At 47.6% G+C, this 16743-nt stretch overlaps 1 protein-coding gene across 3 annotated transcripts; it reads left to right on the forward strand.

Annotated features, from left to right (window-relative positions):
- The first annotated feature begins 1450 nt into the window (after positions 1–1450).
- Positions 1451–16345, forward strand: DACT1 (dishevelled binding antagonist of beta catenin 1). Of its 3 annotated transcripts, none has more exons than XM_055790634.1 (4): positions 1451–2000; positions 4189–4321; positions 5924–6079; positions 8514–16345. In XM_055790634.1, the coding sequence occupies exons 1-4, from the start codon at positions 1659–1661 to the stop codon at positions 10259–10261; spliced, it is 2379 nt and encodes a 792-aa protein (XP_055646609.1). In that variant the 5' UTR covers positions 1451–1658; the 3' UTR covers positions 10262–16345. The 3 variants fall into 3 exon arrangements, with proteins under 3 accessions (XP_055646609.1, XP_055646599.1, XP_055646592.1); XM_055790624.1 differs by having other exon boundaries at positions 5924–5986; positions 8400–16345; XM_055790617.1 differs by having other exon boundaries at positions 1452–2000; positions 8400–16345.
- The last annotated feature ends 398 nt before the right edge of the window (positions 16346–16743 follow it).

The following is a 16743-nucleotide window of genomic DNA, read 5'->3' on the forward strand; positions in this document are numbered from 1 at the left end:
GTGCAGGCACACACACGTATGTCTACATAAGCAGCTGGGACAGTGTAGCAGGTGTGGATTTACGGAGCAGTATGGCTGCACCGAGGAGCAGCCAGCCACGCTGCAGCTATTTCAAGGGTGTTACTTTGGGCTAGTCGTGTTCTTGTCGAACAGATGGAATGGCCATTAATGAACATCCCTCAGTGGCTGGAGTGCTTTAGGTGTGCTCCCTTCTTCTGCTTTTGTTTTACCCCTCATCAGCTCAGTTCATTTGTTCTCAAATCCCTCTGTGATGTGAACCACAGCAGGGTAAGCCAGAACAAGCTAGAGAGTTCGTTCAAAAAAGTACTCTTAATCCAAACTAAAATATTAACATAGATGCGCTGTGCTGACACGGCTGTGTGGTGAACCAGCTCTGGGAAGAGTTCAAAGGCAAAAATCAATGGAGCTAGCTTTAGCTTCGACCGTCCTCTGAGCTGGTGCATGTGGCCTCACCTGCGTTTGGACTCACATTTGGGAGGGCTAATTATAAGCTGCAGGAGGAAAATGGATCTCCTCTTGAGAAAGCACTATGCATCAGTTTAAGGCAGCTGTGAAATAATGATCCGTATTAGCTGCAGGCGCTCAGAAGAAGAAATGCCACCTGTAACAGATAAGGTGAGTGTACGGCACACCGCAATGTATTGTCTACTGCAAAGAGCATGGGAGCAGGGAAACAAATTTCATCTGAGACCTTTCAGTACCACAGACACTCATACCCTCCTGAGAGCAGAGGGAGAGCAGGAAAGGCCATGTCGTTATGCTCATGATGTCTGTGAGAGCCGCTGGACGGCAGGCTGACATCTTTTCCAACAAACCCCATGCTGTGAAGGGCTCCCTCAATGCTTTCTTCTTCCTCTTCCATATCCCCCCCTCGGCACATGTCTGCAAATCAGTTCTTCCTGTATTTCGATACTAAGATTTTTCTTCAGCATCTGGATTTGCTCCCCTCCGCCCCCGCCTTTCCACTGCTTCGCCATTGAAAACCTAATTGCAGACCCTTTGCTGCAACTAGTCTACACGCTGTTAGGAAGTTCACTTCATTACGGCTTTTTTAGCCAGTCGATTCAATGGGGCTTTGAAGCAACACTTTGTCTTGACCCTTGTGCCTACAGCGTGCTCAGCACCCTGGTGCAAGGACTGTCCCGTCCTCCTCTGCTTCCCACCTTTCCCTACCCTCTCCCTCCACCCTCGCCCCTTCAAGCCGGGATTCCCCCCGCCCCCCCCCCCCCCCCCCCGGTGCATCATTTCGGCTCCAGTTCGGGACGCGTCGGGCTGTATGAGCAGCACGACCCGCACCGCGCTGCCGCCGGCCTGTGCGGGGCTCCGGGGGTCACCGGCGAGGGGAGCGGGCAGCACGGCCGCCCTCCCCCGGCCCGCCGGGGGACGATGGAGGCGCGGGCTGGGGGGAGGAGGAGGAGGAGGAAGGCGACCGCGGGCGTGGAGCCGCCGCCGGGCGGGGAGGGCAGAGGGAGGGAGGGGCGGCGGTGGGCGGGCGCGGGGCGGCGGCAGCCGGGGAGGGAGCCGGGCGCCCCGCGGCCCATTCGCGACCGGCGGCGACGGCGGCGGCAGCGCGGGGCTCGGCGGCGGTTGCCCCCCGCGGGCAGGGCCTGTCAGCGGCGGCCGCCCCCTCCCCGGCGATGAAGGCGAGCCCTGCGGCAGCCGCCGCCGCGGCGGCGGGGCCGGGGCAGGCGGGGGGGCCGCGGGAGCCCGATGCGCGCTGGCGGGAGAAGGGCGAAGCGGAGGCGGAGCGGCAGCGCACCCGGGAGCGGCTGGAGGCCACGCTGGCCGGGCTGGGCGAGCTGGAGTACCTGCGGCAGCGGCAGGAGCTGCTGGTGAAGAGCCTCCTGCTGCGGCGGCCGGCGGGCGCGGGGCCCGGGGCGCAGGGCGGGCGCGGGGAGCCGCCGGGCGAGGGGCCGCCGCCGCGCAGCCTGGAGGAGAAGTTCCTGGAGGAGAACATCCTCCTCCTGCGGAGGCAGCTGGTGAGCGGGGGGGCCGGCTGCGGGCGGCGGGGCCGGCGGGGTCCCGGCGGGGCGGCGGGGGCTCGGCGCGGCGGGGCCGGCGGGGGCTCGGCGCGGAGGGGCTCGGCGGGGCCGGCGGGGGCTTGGCGCGGAGGGGCCGCGGGTGCTGCCCGCGCCGCTGTCACACGCCGCCGCGGCGGTGGCGGCCGCCCAGGTGAGGCGGCGGGGAGCAGCGGCCGCGGGGGGCCGGGCCTCCGGGGGGCCGGCCAGAGCGGTGACACCGGCGGGCGCTGCCGGCGTTTCGCTGGGGGGTGTACCGTGCCCCTCCCGGTTCCAGAGCCAGGCCGGCGGCCCATCGCCATTCAAGGCGTGAGCGGCGCTGCCGTTGCCTTGAATGGAAGTTGGGAGCGAGCGCCTGGGTCGCAACCCGGGAGGAGGTAACGAGCGTTCCGGCGCGGGCGGGATCGGGCCCCTTAAAATAAGGGATGCTTTTGTTGAAGGACGCGCTGTGTAGCTGCTGTGGGAAGAGATGGAGGGCGGCATGAAGCGGCAGATCATTTTTCAATGGAAATAGCGTACAGCTGTGCCTGGCCGTCTTTGTGCGTGGCTCAGCATTTGCTTTCACCCAAGGAGAAGTTGGACTGCGTGATTTTTTTGCTTGATTTCTTTTCCCCGCCCCCCACCCCCATTTTTTTTCCGTTTTTTTTTTTTTTCTTGATCTTTCGGTTTAGTTAATTTAGAATTATTTCCTTCTGTAAAAGCTAAAAATAAACGATGCGTCTGCTGAGAAAGAGGCTGGCTGCTAAAGAGTCGTAGTGAAGGACCAGGGAATCATTACTCAAAAAAACAAACAAACAAAAAAAAACCAATCCAAAAACTCCCGAACCCAAACCCCCCCCGTGGATTTGTGGTAGCACTTTTAATTTGTGCACTTGACATTGCAGATTGGAACCAGATGCGGTGCTCGCGGGGGGAGGGGGACACCGGTGGCAGTAGCAGGCGCAGCGAGTTACCGCTGGAACCCATCACCTCTGGCAGTCTGGCTTCCAGCCGGCTCCCATTAGAAATGGGGGACAAAGACCTGGGATCGCCCCTTTGGTTCTCCGAGGATGGTGTTAAATGCCAGCACTTCTTCAAACGGCCTCGCATTTGCTTTCCCTTTGCCTGAGGACTGGCCCACCCCAGGGGAAAGGTTGTCCTGGATTTAATGGGTTTAGAACGAGTCCAGTTATGAGCATCAAAACTCTTTGCAATGAGCGTATCAGAGCACCGCAGGGTGCTGATCAAATGATGCACTTAAAAAAAAAAAAGGGGGGGGGGGGGGAGAGAGAAACCTTCCTCCTGACTCCCCCACTTTCCTCAAAGCCAGAACAATTAAAGGGTATGCAGCTGAACAGATGATGGATAAGCAACATTATAATACACACAGAGAAACTGATTGCATTGACCGTGGGTTAATGAGTGCCTTACAAAATCATTTCTTACTGCTTATTTTATGCCATCAAATTACCTTCATAAATAGCCTTAAAATTCATCTCACAGCAATTTTATACAATTATAATGGGAGAAGAGGAAGAATTACTCTTCCTTCCTGCTGCACTGAAAAACTAATAAAAGGGCTGTGATCCCAGCTCTGGGAATCTTGCTGTCTATATGGCAGACTATAAGCTCATAATGTGCAGCAGAACAAGGTGGTTCCCCCACTACAGGCACTTGTTGGCAGAGCTGTTTCGTCCCTTTATGTGAACAGATGTGATCTTTGACTAATGTCACCGTGGTGGTGAACATCCCCTATTACAGTGGCAAAGCTGTCTGTTCACTGAAGTGGCCCGTTTCACGTGCACAGGTCTGGTTTGACCATATCATACAATACAGCATTGTTGTTACAGCTGTGGTCCCGCAAAGGGGCGAGGGGCCCTTTGCCAGCATCACATCTTGGTCTTCCCAAATTGTGGAGCATGCTCCTTATGTAGAACTGGCTGGAAGAGGCTGGAACGAAGTGCCTGCGTAACTCTTCAGTTAAATATTTATCCAGAGCATCTATCTAGAATTTCAGAGCTCTGTTCTGTTTTGTTTTTTTTTTTTTTAATAAAAGAATATTGACAAGGCATTTTTGCGATGCTGAGATGGAGAAAGCTGATTGTCTTTGGAGCCCCTTCATGTCTGCTGCACTGAATGAGCTGATGTTGTTTGTCTTCTTGTTTTCCAGAACTGCTTGAGGAGGAGGGACGCCGGCCTATTAAATCAGTTACAAGAGCTAGATAAGCAAATAAGTGATCTCCGCCTGGACGTGGAGAAAACGACGGATGAACACCTCGAGACAGACAGTCGTCCAAGTTCAGGTGAGGCAAAATGGGGCCTCCCTTGGCACCTCGAATTAAACTGGCTGTAGTTTTCAGTACTACAGTAGTAAATGTCTATAGCGTGTTCACACTCTGATAATTAATGCCTACTAGCAAGTTTCACCTACCACTGGAAAGGTTGCTGTTTGTAGGCAAGATATTCAGAGGAGCATTTCAATTTCAATTAGATTTTTAGTGTTTGGGGCATTTTTAATTTTTTTTCCAAGGTCACCCACGAATTAGTTCAGAAAGTTCTAATTCTCCTGCACATTAGGAAGGAGGCTACAGGAAAAATGGTGAAAGGAAACACTGTCAGCAGGAGGAAGATGTCAAAATTGATCTTAGAGCCAGAAGGGAGTACTGAATCAAACAATTTGATGGGGGACCACATATTGCATTTCATCCCATTCTAGCTGCGTTGAAGCCAGTAAGTGGTATTTAATAATGAGGAACCTTTCCTAGAGGCATCTAAACTTGTTCTGAAGACACAGAAGTAGAGAATCCACCCACTTGCAATTGTTAAAACCGTGGTAATTTCTAATCTGAATTCAATTTGTTCCAGCACTGATTTTTTTTTATATGCTTTTCTCCCATAGAGTAAGGTCTTCCAGTATCCAGCTTTTTCTCCTCTTGGAGGTGCTATACAATGTAATTCCTGACTTTCTTTGATGAGCTAAACAGGTCAAGTTCATTAGGTCATTTGTTTTAAGACATTTTTCCAAGCTCTTAAATAGCTTTATGGCCCCTTTCCAGTTTTTTAGTGTTATTATAAGCATGCTGGATTCAAGGACCAGGCACACCATTCCCAATGTCTTTCTTACCAGTGCTGTATAGACTGCTGAAGTAATTTCCCTGCTGCTATTCAGTCTTTTTGTACATCCAACAGTCTCATTAGCTTTTTTTGCCATATCATTAAGCTTGATTGAGCTGCTTTTCCACACTAAGTCCTTTCCAGGATGCATCCCCATTCTGTAGCCATGACCTGCATTCCTTATTCCTAAATGTACAATTTAAATTTTTATTATGGTATGTCATATTTTTCTTGAGTAGTCCAAATTTACCAGGAAATTATATTTTCTGTGTCTGCACATTATTTACCATTTTTCTTCTTTCATGTCTTCCACCAATACTATATTTATCACCAGAACTTTGAGGAAAATAATGGATAGCATTGGGCCCAACACTTGGTAGAAATTTTGTAGTCAAGTAATAGCTGGAGAGTCTGTCTTGGAAGTATAATACACTGTTAAATGAGTGGGCTGTCAAACACAGCCTGGATCCTCTTGCTAAAGTCTGAAAACCCCTGTAAAGGTTAAAACCCCAGCTGCTGTACAGGTTAAAGAAAAAAAAGTTCAAAATTTCATATGCTAAGTAAAGTTCTGCTTTTTTACTTTTAAGCGCTTTACTTTTAAATGGAATCCTTCATAGCAATAAGGATATTACTAAATTGTACACTGTTTTTTTGGGTGACTGAATGAAATCCCATAACTAATTGCAATAGACTAAGCCAACATAAACATCAGCTTGACTGCCTTTCTAGGGACACAAATGGTAACTTTGTGTAGACATAACTAATATAAATCCAAACTCTTATTTTTATAGGGTTTTATGAGCTGAGTGATGGAGCTTCTGGATCGCTCTCCAATTCATCTAACTCTGTCTTCAGTGAGTGTTTATCCAGTTGCCATTCTAGCACTTGCTTTTGCAGCCCTTTGGAGGCAACACTGAATATCTCAGATGGACGCCCTAAATCTGCAGGTATAGTAAAAGCAGGTCGAATACATCATACTCCAGGAGGTGGCTTTGGCTTTGGAAATACTGCCTCAGGAGTATCTGGGTTGGATTAACCCTTCTTCCTTTCATTTGACTTACTATGCTCTGAAAAGGTACCAGTGCCTATCATGTACATGGGTCATGAGGCGGGACTGTTTGCCCTCCGCTAGTCCAGCCTTACATGTGAAAATGTCCCTCTAAACACGTGAAAATATGACAGCTGCTCTACCCAGTAGAGGGCAGTGGTAACTATACACATAAGCACATTAGTTGGCTAATTTCTCATGGTTTCCTTTAGAAAAGCATTTTCAGCAAATAGCAATAATTAAAGACAGATCACAGCCATGTCTTCATTAAAGTGACAGAGTAAGGAGCTAGCTACAGGTTTTAGGAGGTCAGGCTGCATGTCAGTCTGTTTATAGCAGTCATTTTGTCAGTTCTGATGGTCCTCAACCCCCAGGTGACCATGCTGAGGTGTGTCCTGCATTTATGTCATATAAACAAATAGACATCAGGAACAGGGAAAAAACAGGTCTCTTTGACAGAGACTCCCTGGACACTAGGCTGAAGATGCAAACCTTAATGTGTGAGGTTGGTTAAATAGGAAGCCTCCTTTGTCTGTTGTCCAGATAGGACACCTAACTCAGTAGGACTCTGTGATCGTTACTGGTTGCAGACATGCTCATTCAAAAGTTTTAGTTCATTTTGGGTTGTGGAGGATGCTTCTAACCATAGTATTTCCAATTTCCGTTCTGCTCTTTAAGGTTAACTTATAGTGATTTGTTGTGAATCAAGGACACAATAATTCACGTTCTTCTAACTCTGAAGTGGGAAAATACAGCCTGGGATACATTCATACTGAGATGCTGAGAAGTCCTCTAAGTTATCCTTTGAGCAGCTTGAGGTAATTTAATGTACCCCATTGTAAGGTATATGTGATCTTCATCGGCCATACATAAAAGGAAAAACATACACAAGGAATTCCAGCTGATTGCGTAGCTGGTTGTTTTCTGTATACGTCATGAAAACCTAAAATTTTCATTATTCATACTGTCTCACTTTAGAGATGAAATTTCACCAACTGGCATGTTTCAAAGAAGTCTTTTTGTCAATGTTTCCAGGCATCGACGTAGAACTTAGGAAATGTGGGAGAACTGTGAGGTGATCTGGAGGAAGTTCGTGCTCCTAACTTCCCTGTTCTTTCTCTCCTGTTCACACATGATCTCTGTCAGGTCTGAGAGACCTCTTTTGAAACAAGCCTTAGATAAGTGACAAGCACTGAGCATTCAAATTTGAGTACCCTGTCTGAAGTTTCTAGCCTAAGGGTAGAAAACAGGACTGACAGTGACCTAGAAGGATCATTTAGATTGTACCCCTACCCAAGTAGACAAGGGCAACATAAGCTTGAGAAAATAATAATCTTAGGTGCTTGGACCGAAGCCCTGCTCCTAAGGTTGCTTACCTCCCAAGTAAGTGCCTTAGCCATTAAGTCTGACTCATGCATCTTGAAACGCACTGGATTTCTCTTACAGAACTCTTTGCAGAGCTAAGGCTAGGATGTCAGCTGGATTGACCTGCACTTCTTGTACTTCTATGGAAGGCTGAGCCTGTTTCCCATTCTTTAACACTTTATTGCTCACAAGGAGCATCTGTTATTGTTATTAGCATTATTATAATTATGAAATAATTATGATGATAAAAACAATAGCAATGATAATAATAACAACAATAAAATTAGATCTGGAATTTTTTTTGTGACCCAAGGTATGCTTGAAAAAATTTGGAAGTTAAATTTGTCAATAAGCTGAAAGAATTCATTGGTGTCTTGTCTATATTTTTTGTTACTCTGGATTTAGTAAAGTAAAATACAAGATTCATATGTGCTGAGGCCAGCAGCGAGTTTTACAGGTAGCTGTGTAACATATAATCATAGGAGACCCTTACAGACTTCTGGATGGCTTGCAAGTGAAATAGGAAGCTCTTAGCAACCTAGGCACAGATTTGAGACCAATGTAAATGTTGTCATTAGGGCTGTGATTTTTTTTATTATTCTTTTTTTAACCGTGTAGTCATATTGGGGTAAATCCTACATAGCTGCAGTTACAAAGACACCCACAGAAGAATAGTGCTGCTTTTGTATTGCTTGAATCACATCCCTGGTTGCAAGGTTTCCTCTGAACAGCGCTGCTGTAGTTGAAACATTGCATCGTATGCGTAGATGGGACCAGCGTCCTTGGCAGCACGTGAAAAACGTAGCAGAACTGTCCCTGGCAGGCTCTCTAAACTTTTCTAAAATGCCTTTCAGATCTCATAGGCTGGATGGACTATAATAAGGAAGGCCAGCATGAGGACCAGACCGCAGGCTCTGTCTGTCGCTCTTTGTCCACACCGCACTCAAATTCCCTCGATGTCGTTGCAGATGTACATCCAAAGTACCAGTGTGATCTGGTGTCTAAAAATGGGAATGACGTCTACCGGTACCCCAGCCCACTCCATGCAGTAGCTGTGCAGAGTCCCATGTTTCTTCTCCCCGTGACTGAAAACCCCCAGCGAGAAGAGGAGAGGCTTGGTTGTGACGTTAGCGATGTTTGCGCTGGATCTGAAACAGACTCTGGAAAATCCACTAACACCTTTGTCCCGCAAAGCTCCTGGCTGGCGCCGTGTCCTTCCACCAGCAAGAGGATAGACAGTTACATCTTAAGCCTGGTTCAGAAAAAGACTCACGCGGTAAGGACTAACAAACCCAGGACGAGTCTCAATGCCGATCCCACCAAAGGGATCTTGAGGCATGGAAGCATGTGTGTCAGGCAGCCTGCTGGGGTGGTGGCTCATGGTAACGTCGTGAACCTGAAGAGCTCCAAGCAAGCATGCTTGCCTTCTGGTGGGACCACTGCTCTGGACCATGCGGCACCCTCCCCATTAAAGCAGAGGCCAAGGGAGCCAGCCGGTGAGCAGCTGGAGAGTAGGAAGGCACCTTTGCCAGCAGCTTTCCCACCCGCCACGACAAGTGAACTTCAGAGCAAGCACCTGTCACGGGGTGTCAAACCGGCACCTCCAGAGCTCAGCCGCAACACAGTGGCTGCAGCGGGGGATGTCCCCAAAGAGAACGGTCAGCTCTTTGCTGCATCTCCCAAAGAGAGCCCGGGGAAGCCCGTGGTGCTGCAGCCGGAGAGCCACCGGGTCAGCCAGCCTCCCAAAAAAGTCCTGCTGAAGAGCAGCTTGCAGGCGGCTCGCTCCTCATCGCCTGCTGTTGAGGAGAGGCCCGCGCTGGATTTCAAAAGCGAGGGCTCTTCCTCCCAGAGCCTGGACGATGGGTTGCTGGTCAACGCCCAGTACATACCGGCCCAGCAGCAAAGCATGAAGCTTCACAAAGGCACCCGAAATGTCAAGATTTTGAAAAGCTCCGTGCTGAAACACAGGCCCCACCTTGCCAACGGGCTGGAAAACAGTGTGCAGACCTTGCGGGAGAAAACCAAGCCTGTTGGCAAGAAGTGCCGCTTTCCTGATGAGTTGGATACAAATAAGAAACTGAAGAAACCCTCCTCACGGGGGAAGAGAGGCAGCAGCTTGCAGCAGGAGTCGGGCATCCCAAGTCGGCAGGCTGGCCTGCACAAATCCGCCATTCGGTCCCATGGGCATGGCCGAGAGGTCGTGGTGGCCAAGCCTAAACATAAGAGGGCTGACTACCGCCGGTGGAAGTCATCGGCAGAGATTTCGTATGAGGAGGCCCTACGGAGGGCGAGGAGGAACCGGCGGGAAGGTGTGGGGGTCTACTCACAGGTCCCCCTGCCCTACGTCAGCCCATACGCCTATGTGGCCAGCGACTCGGAGTACTCGGCGGAGTGCGAGTCCTTGTTCCACTCCACCGTGGTGGACACGAGCGAGGATGAGCAGAGCAACTACACGACGAACTGCTTTGGGGACAGCGAGTCAAGCCTGAGCGAGGTGGAGTTCGTAGGGGAGAGCACGACAACCAGTGACTCTGATGAGAGCGGGGGCCTTATTTGGTCTCAGTTTGTCCAGACACTCCCCATCCAAACAGTCACAGCCCCAGAGCTGCATGAAAATGCAGCAAAGGCCTTTGTCAAAATCAAAGCCTCCCATAACCTCAAGAAGAAAATCCTTCGCTTTCGGTCGGGCTCCCTGAAGCTCATGACAACTGTCTAATGAGGTGACTCGGTGGAATGTATCTGCTTCTGCTTTCCGAAGCAAGGTGCTTTTGTGTACATATTTCCACAGATTTTTTTTCTTTTTATACAAATATTTAAAACTTAAGGTAAATTATGTCACTTGTCTTCAGAACTTGGGTGGATACTAGTGCCTTTTATGTGGAAATTAAAGACCGTTATACTTGTTTTTAAAAAAACAAAACCATAACAATGCCATTTCAGTGGTGAACAGCCTCCAGTGCATGGTGTCAGAAGGCTTTGAAAAAAGGCTGATGTTTCTGGGAATGGATCTTCCTTGCCTAGTTTTTCCAGTTCTGGGTCTTATACAGGATATCAACAGCTTAAGGTCATAAGTTTTTAGGGGATAAGGGGGAGGGTATGTGGGTGGTCTTCATGTTTTTACTTGTCCCTTTCTGCTGCTCCTGTTGCCACATCTGGAACTTCTTCCTCCTGGCCTTTTTTTGGTTGGGTTTTGGTTTTTTTTTTCCCTTTTCTTGTTGATTCTCTTCTTGAAACTCACCCCTGTCCTCCCCCAGCCTTCCCCCACCAGGAAAGGGCTCCTGTTCAATCTCTCTGAGGTTAAGTCATCTTCTCTGGAGTGCACTCTGCTCTAATCTCCTGGGAGTCCCACTCCGGACGGTGGTGGTGTTGAGAGTAAACTGTTGGAGTAGCTGACCAAGGTGTAGTAACTTCAGTATATTGTGTAAAACTGCTTTTGAAAAAGAAAAAAAACCCCATATGCATGTCACGTGCATGAGTATCAGTAGTTTAAATATTCCTGTTGATGTCCAATTTACTGTACATCATCAATGGCTGTTTTTATATATATATATCATTGTGTAAATTAATATAACACATCATATGCTGTAATAAACAGTCTGTTTTAATACTTAAAGTTTGTTACATTGATGCAGACCCAGTCAGTGGTTTTATATTGACTCTGTCACCACTTAGATGTCTCCGATGTGACCTGTTAATGTTCTCTGCATTTAGCCATGCAGGAAACGGAGTAAGATTAAAATGTTGCTGGGAATGTGACTTGTGCTTTGAAGGAACCGGATTGTCACGGCTCCTCTTGTTCTTTCTGTAACTTGCATTTTTTAAGGACAAAATGGGATTTAGGAGCTCACAGGCATTTTTTGGTTGTTGCTTACAGGCAGCTCGTGTTGCGGAGCAGATGGAAATGTAATATTAATCCTCCTTGCTGTCAGGGTGCTTGCAGACTTTGGTTGGTACAACATGGGGGCAGATGGTAGGTTTCTGTAACCAAATAGATCTGTGTAATGCAACAGGTGTCCCTCTGAAATGTCCAGGAAATAAATCCCCAAGAGCTGTGTGCTCTGGAAGCTGGGCTGGGTGGAGGAGAGCACAGACTTGCTGTCCCTGGTGCCCTCTTTAGGTATGGTAGCTGACTGCTATCACAGCCCTGATAAGGTTATGGAAAGAAGTGACAATTGTGTCACCCACTGGTCTCTCTCAGTTTCTTTCTTCCCATAGGACTGGAGGTGAGTCTGCCAACAAAGGAGAAAGGAGCTAACTGTAGACAGCATTGCTTCTCTTCGCAGCAGCAGCTTTGAAGCTGCCTGGTGGGAAGGCTGGAGGTTTGTGGCAGGGCCCAGAGGCTGGGCTGGTTTCTGCAGGTTCATCTTCTGCTCTGGCACCCTTGAAGTGGTGGACGTACAACTGGTGTGGATGCTGTGACTGCTATGAATTTCAGGGATATGTGTACAGCTTGTCCATTCCATAGCAAGGTCTGCTGAGCAGACACCTTCCTTTGTGATGACTCTGTGTCCTTTGGGCTGTCACCTACCTGAAAGGCAGAGGGTTTTTTCTCAGTTTTCCTTGCATTGCAAGTGTAGCAAGGAGATATCTACCCAGAATTAAATGTCTCATGGAGCATCTTCTGAGACAGTGGTAAATTTCTAAGTGGCAGATTTTGTTTTTTAATCTGCAGTGTAGCAAACCCCTACGTATAAAATATGTTTCTCGTATTACTTTTTTTCCCTTTTCTTAACAGAAGAATGTCAGTTTCTGTGAAGGGGTCTTGCAGTATGGTCACAAGGTTCTGCATTCAGTGACCCAGAAAGTCCTTGTACTTCCATCTCCCATGATACAGGAAAAGCTGTAACTGGTCTTCTCTGGTCATAACTCTCCCATGGCTTTACACATGGAAAGGCAGCTTATATCTGTCTATGCGTAAAATGTTTATATATAATATTTCATCCAGAAATTACTGGACAATGGCTGTCACTGCAGAGAGGGGAGAGAAGTAATGTTTGTTATTAAACATGGCATTACTAAGGCTAAGCAGCAACTTAGTGCATTCCCCTTAATAACTGATGGGTGTTATATCAAACAAAGGGAATGTCAAGAAACTTGTTGAAGCTAGTAGTTTCTTTCCTGGACTATCTCTTAATCGTGCCACATAATCTCTCTTTGAGCGAGAAAAACATGCAAATCCCTGTAAATCTCCTCAAAGTGGAGTGGGGAGGATCTTCAGACATGTACTCTGTCTCTTTGGCTGTAAAGTAGCTGCTGGTGAGAAGACAAACCAACCAGTGGCTTTGGGATGATGAGTTTTTAATTGCACATTGTCTTGTACCAGGTGAGGGAAGCTGGTTTTCAAAAGTGAGCTGCTGAATAGTTTCTTGTTAGATAATTGAGTAAAAAAAAAAAAAGAAAATGACCACCTAAATATTGTAAGACTGTATCAGATGCAACCACTGTATTCTGCAGTACTTGTGCTGAATAGTTTAATAGTTTAATACCAGACGGGGAAATGAGCTGATGCTATCTCCATCTTAATTGCATCCAAGTCTTTTCAGTTTGGGGAAGGAATTTTCCTTTTCTTACATGATTTAGGTAAGCATCCAGAATCCTTTAAACAGGCCTAGTTCTTTCTACAACACCCCCCACCCCCACCCCCACCCCTACCCCTTCCTTTGTGTTTTTTTTAAATAGAAGATCTTTCAGTGCTGGAAAAGTACTTGATACAGTCCCAATACACAACACACATTCTCTTCTCTGGTTCTGATTTAGGAAACACATCGAAGTTAGTAAGTTTTTGCAATGTTAGGTTGAAAAACATCTGCTAATCTTGGAGACCAGTTCAGTATCTGGCACTTCTTTAAGCTACCTGGCTTTCCAGCTCCACAACCTTGAGGCCTTGCCAGTATATTTTTCATAATGTTCATGTTTTAATTATCCCCAGTGTTTATGATAGTCTTTGGAAGTTTGAGGCGGGAACATTTCTCTTCATTGCACTGGGGCCTATTTCAAGGTGAGGGCAAGTTGAAGAGGTTTGGGATTAGTTACCCCTGTGCTCCATATGTAACTGAGTGCGGGAAAGTACAGAAAGCATATGCTTAATATAAAGGACAAAGGCAGACAGACCCCTTTAGCTGGATTCCTTGCAATTCAGGCTATATAGTGTCGCTGCACACCTCTGAAGTACCATCTCTCCCGCTGCAGGAATCAGTGCCACACACCCTCTGAGGTGCTGTCATCTGAAAGGGCGGAGTGTCACTGGGCTGTCTGCCTTCCAGGAGGCTTTTTGGGTCTGTCTTCTGCTCCCTAACCCCAGCCACCAGCTGTGGGTCAGCAGATGACGAAGCGAGCTGTGTCCGGTGTGTGCAGGGTCAGTGAGGCCCTGGCATTGTGCCTAGATGTCCCAGCTGTGGTGTGGACCTCATGCTTGTCATGAGAAATTTGATGTGCCTGTGGCACAAGGGTTTGGACAGCTGGGTTTGAAGGAAGGTGAGAATGGAGAGTCCCGTAAATGGAGTCATCTAACCTTGACTCATCTGTATTTCCAGGAGAGGCTGAAAGAGGAGGTGTTTCAGTCTGATGCTTAGCTCAGTAAATTGGACTGGGCTAAACAGGGTCCTCTGCAGGTCTCTGCCTCATTTCTTCTAGTACTCTTTAAATGATCAAGGCCACTGTCAGCACTGCCAGTTTCTTTAACCATCTGGTGAAGTCCTGCAAGAGCTTTACTAGGACAAGTGATAAGCACCAGTCCCCCAGGTCTGTATTTGACCTTCCATAGCAAAACCCCTGCTTGCAAAAGAGCCTGCTGGTCCTAGCCCTCTGCAGCTTTCCATGTCCTGGAGCTTCAGAGGGAATCTGTCCATCCCTTGCAAGTTTTCTTCTGGCTTGAGGTTCATCCTGGGTAAGGACAGACAAAAGATTCTCCATGAGTCCTGTGCCTTCACTAATCCCAAATCTCTCTGTCTGTTGGCTCAGAGCAAGGTCGGGCACTCCTCAGGTGGCAGCTGGCAAAGCCATCCTTGAGGGATCTACATCCCTTCCTGCCACAGCAGAGCCTTTTATTAGCTGCCATCACCACTCGGGGGATGACTCGCCACGCCGGGCGGGTATGGGTCTCCCTCACCCTGTGATTTTTCTCATGGGAGGGAGCAAGGACATGAACATTTTGAGGAAGCAGAAACAGCTAAAGACATTTTTAATAGCTAACTTCAGTATCTAGTACATATCTTTTGGAGTAGCTAACAATAATACAGACAACTGAGTTGCTAGTACAAAAAACCTGAACCCTTCTCAGCTCTTTGCAGTGTCCTCTGCACAATGCAGAGAGGATGCAGAGACTGCAAACTGGTGGAGACCATTCAGAAACCTCAGGTCTATCTTTCAAACTTGCCTTTCTCCTGAGTTTTTCTGAACTTGCCAGGAATTGTGCTGAGGCTCCTTGCATGGCATGATGTTTCTTTCTCTAACTAAACGGTATAGATGGAGCACTGTGGTGAAAAACAGTTGCTCTGGAGTTTAAAAAAAACCCACAATGCTGGAATGAGGGGAGACATACGGAAACAAGTGGGAGATTGGTTTAAGAGGGATAAATAGAAAGTGCTTTTTTACACAGCAGGGGATTTTCTGCCACAGGAAAGGGCAAGACAGATACAGTATCAGCAAGTTCAAAGGGGTTAGAGAAGGTAGGGAAGGATGTGTGCTCTACCATCCCCAATGACTGTGGGTGCTAGGAGGCATGTGGGGTGAATGGACTGCAAATAGTGGCCGGGCTTGCGTGCTCCCCCTAAAGACTTTTCCTGCAGCCACTGAAGCACCATTAGCTGGAGGAGATGCACCATCCTGCTGACTCAGCAGGCCATTTCCTGCATTCCTAGGATCTTGGTGCAGCTGATGGGCGTTGTCTATGCAATTGAATTTCCTCACTCTTTATTTGGCCTCCCAACTGCTGCTGAAGACAAGTGTTGCATTGCTTTGCAAAGCGGTTCACTTTGCAGGCTTGGCTGCTGGTGGCATGCATTTATTCAAGCTATGGACATGTATTTCTGGCCACTCTTGTCCTATGGCAGAATAATTTCATCCACCCTTTCACTTGGGCAACCTGTGCTGATGTCCTCTGTTATGGTGAGCGTCGTCCCACTGTAATGAGAACACTGTTATGGACATAGTCCCTATGTTAGTCTACTGTGTGAGTCACTGTTTGGCAGCAATTTTACACCCTACAGTTTCTTCTAAACTGTAGAAAAAATTGATGACCTCCAAACCAAATGAACCATCCTAGTGACAGAATGCACCTACTGCACCTTGCCTTGCGACTTTGCTGTCCTTGGAGAGCTTTTTCTCTCCCTCTGACTGTCTCTACCTTTCTGCTTTTGTTTGAAGCAACAGAGCAATCTGGAAGTGAATCCCATGGTCATCTGCACTTACTGCGTGTTGGTTTGGACAGCAGAGCAGTTTTGGTGGAAGCTAGCTAGATGCCTCTGGAATGCTAACCCAGACAGTCTACTCCAGGGGCACAGCAAATGTGCTTCTACCTGGACAGGGACATGGGAGTCAGAACCAGTGACGGCTCCCTGAAATAGCTTCCAGTCAAAAAATGTGGACAAGTTTGGTCCAAATGACATTGGAGACTAGACTAAATCTAGGCTGAAGTAAACACTTGAACTGCGTATATTGTACCTGGGGGGACCTCAGTTTGGATCTGCTCTGTTTGTGCTGAATGACTTGTTAATGTAAAGAGAGCCTCTCAATTAATGGCCTTTGTTTCCATGTTGTATTCCTTTAAGATCAATAAAGTATATTAACATTAATAACTTGATTTCACTGAGCCAAGCTCTGAAAATCTGGCTTTTGTTCTTTTTAAAGGAGTTGGAGTTGAAGGTCCTGGGAATTAAGATTTTTGTGACAATACTGAAGGAAATCTATATGATTTGGACTCTGACCTCATGATGTGATGGCTTTGTAAGCAAATTAGGTGTTTTCTTCCAAAAAACATTCAAGTCTTCTGCCGTCAAGGGCAGGAAGCTGGAAAACTTGCAACTTGTTGAAAAATATGTTCCCTGTGTCTCCTTGTACACTGTGAGCCTCGTGGCTTCAGAAGTGAGATTTTCATGAAGAGGAGGGGAAGTATGAGGTACAGGGAGGAGAAGGACCTAATCAATCTTAATCTCTGAAGTACTCATGCAGTAAGTGTTTAAGTATGTGATTAAGCCCATT

This window comes from Falco peregrinus, chromosome 1, assembly GCF_023634155.1.
Source record: "Falco peregrinus isolate bFalPer1 chromosome 1, bFalPer1.pri, whole genome shotgun sequence".
In the NCBI taxonomy this organism is placed as follows: domain Eukaryota; kingdom Metazoa; phylum Chordata; class Aves; order Falconiformes; family Falconidae; genus Falco; species Falco peregrinus.

Coding starts and splice junctions, on each gene's coding strand:
- DACT1 (XM_055790617.1), top strand. CDS start 1,659: ATGAAGGCGAGCCCTGCGGCAGCCGCCGCCGCGGCGGCGGGGCCGGGG. Junction 2,001..4,188: donor TCCTCCTGCGGAGGCAGCTG/GTGAGCGGGGGG, acceptor CTTGTTTTCCAG/AACTGCTTGAGGAGGAGGGA. Junction 6,080..8,399: donor TGGACGCCCTAAATCTGCAG/GTATAGTAAAAG, acceptor AATGCCTTTCAG/ATCTCATAGGCTGGATGGAC.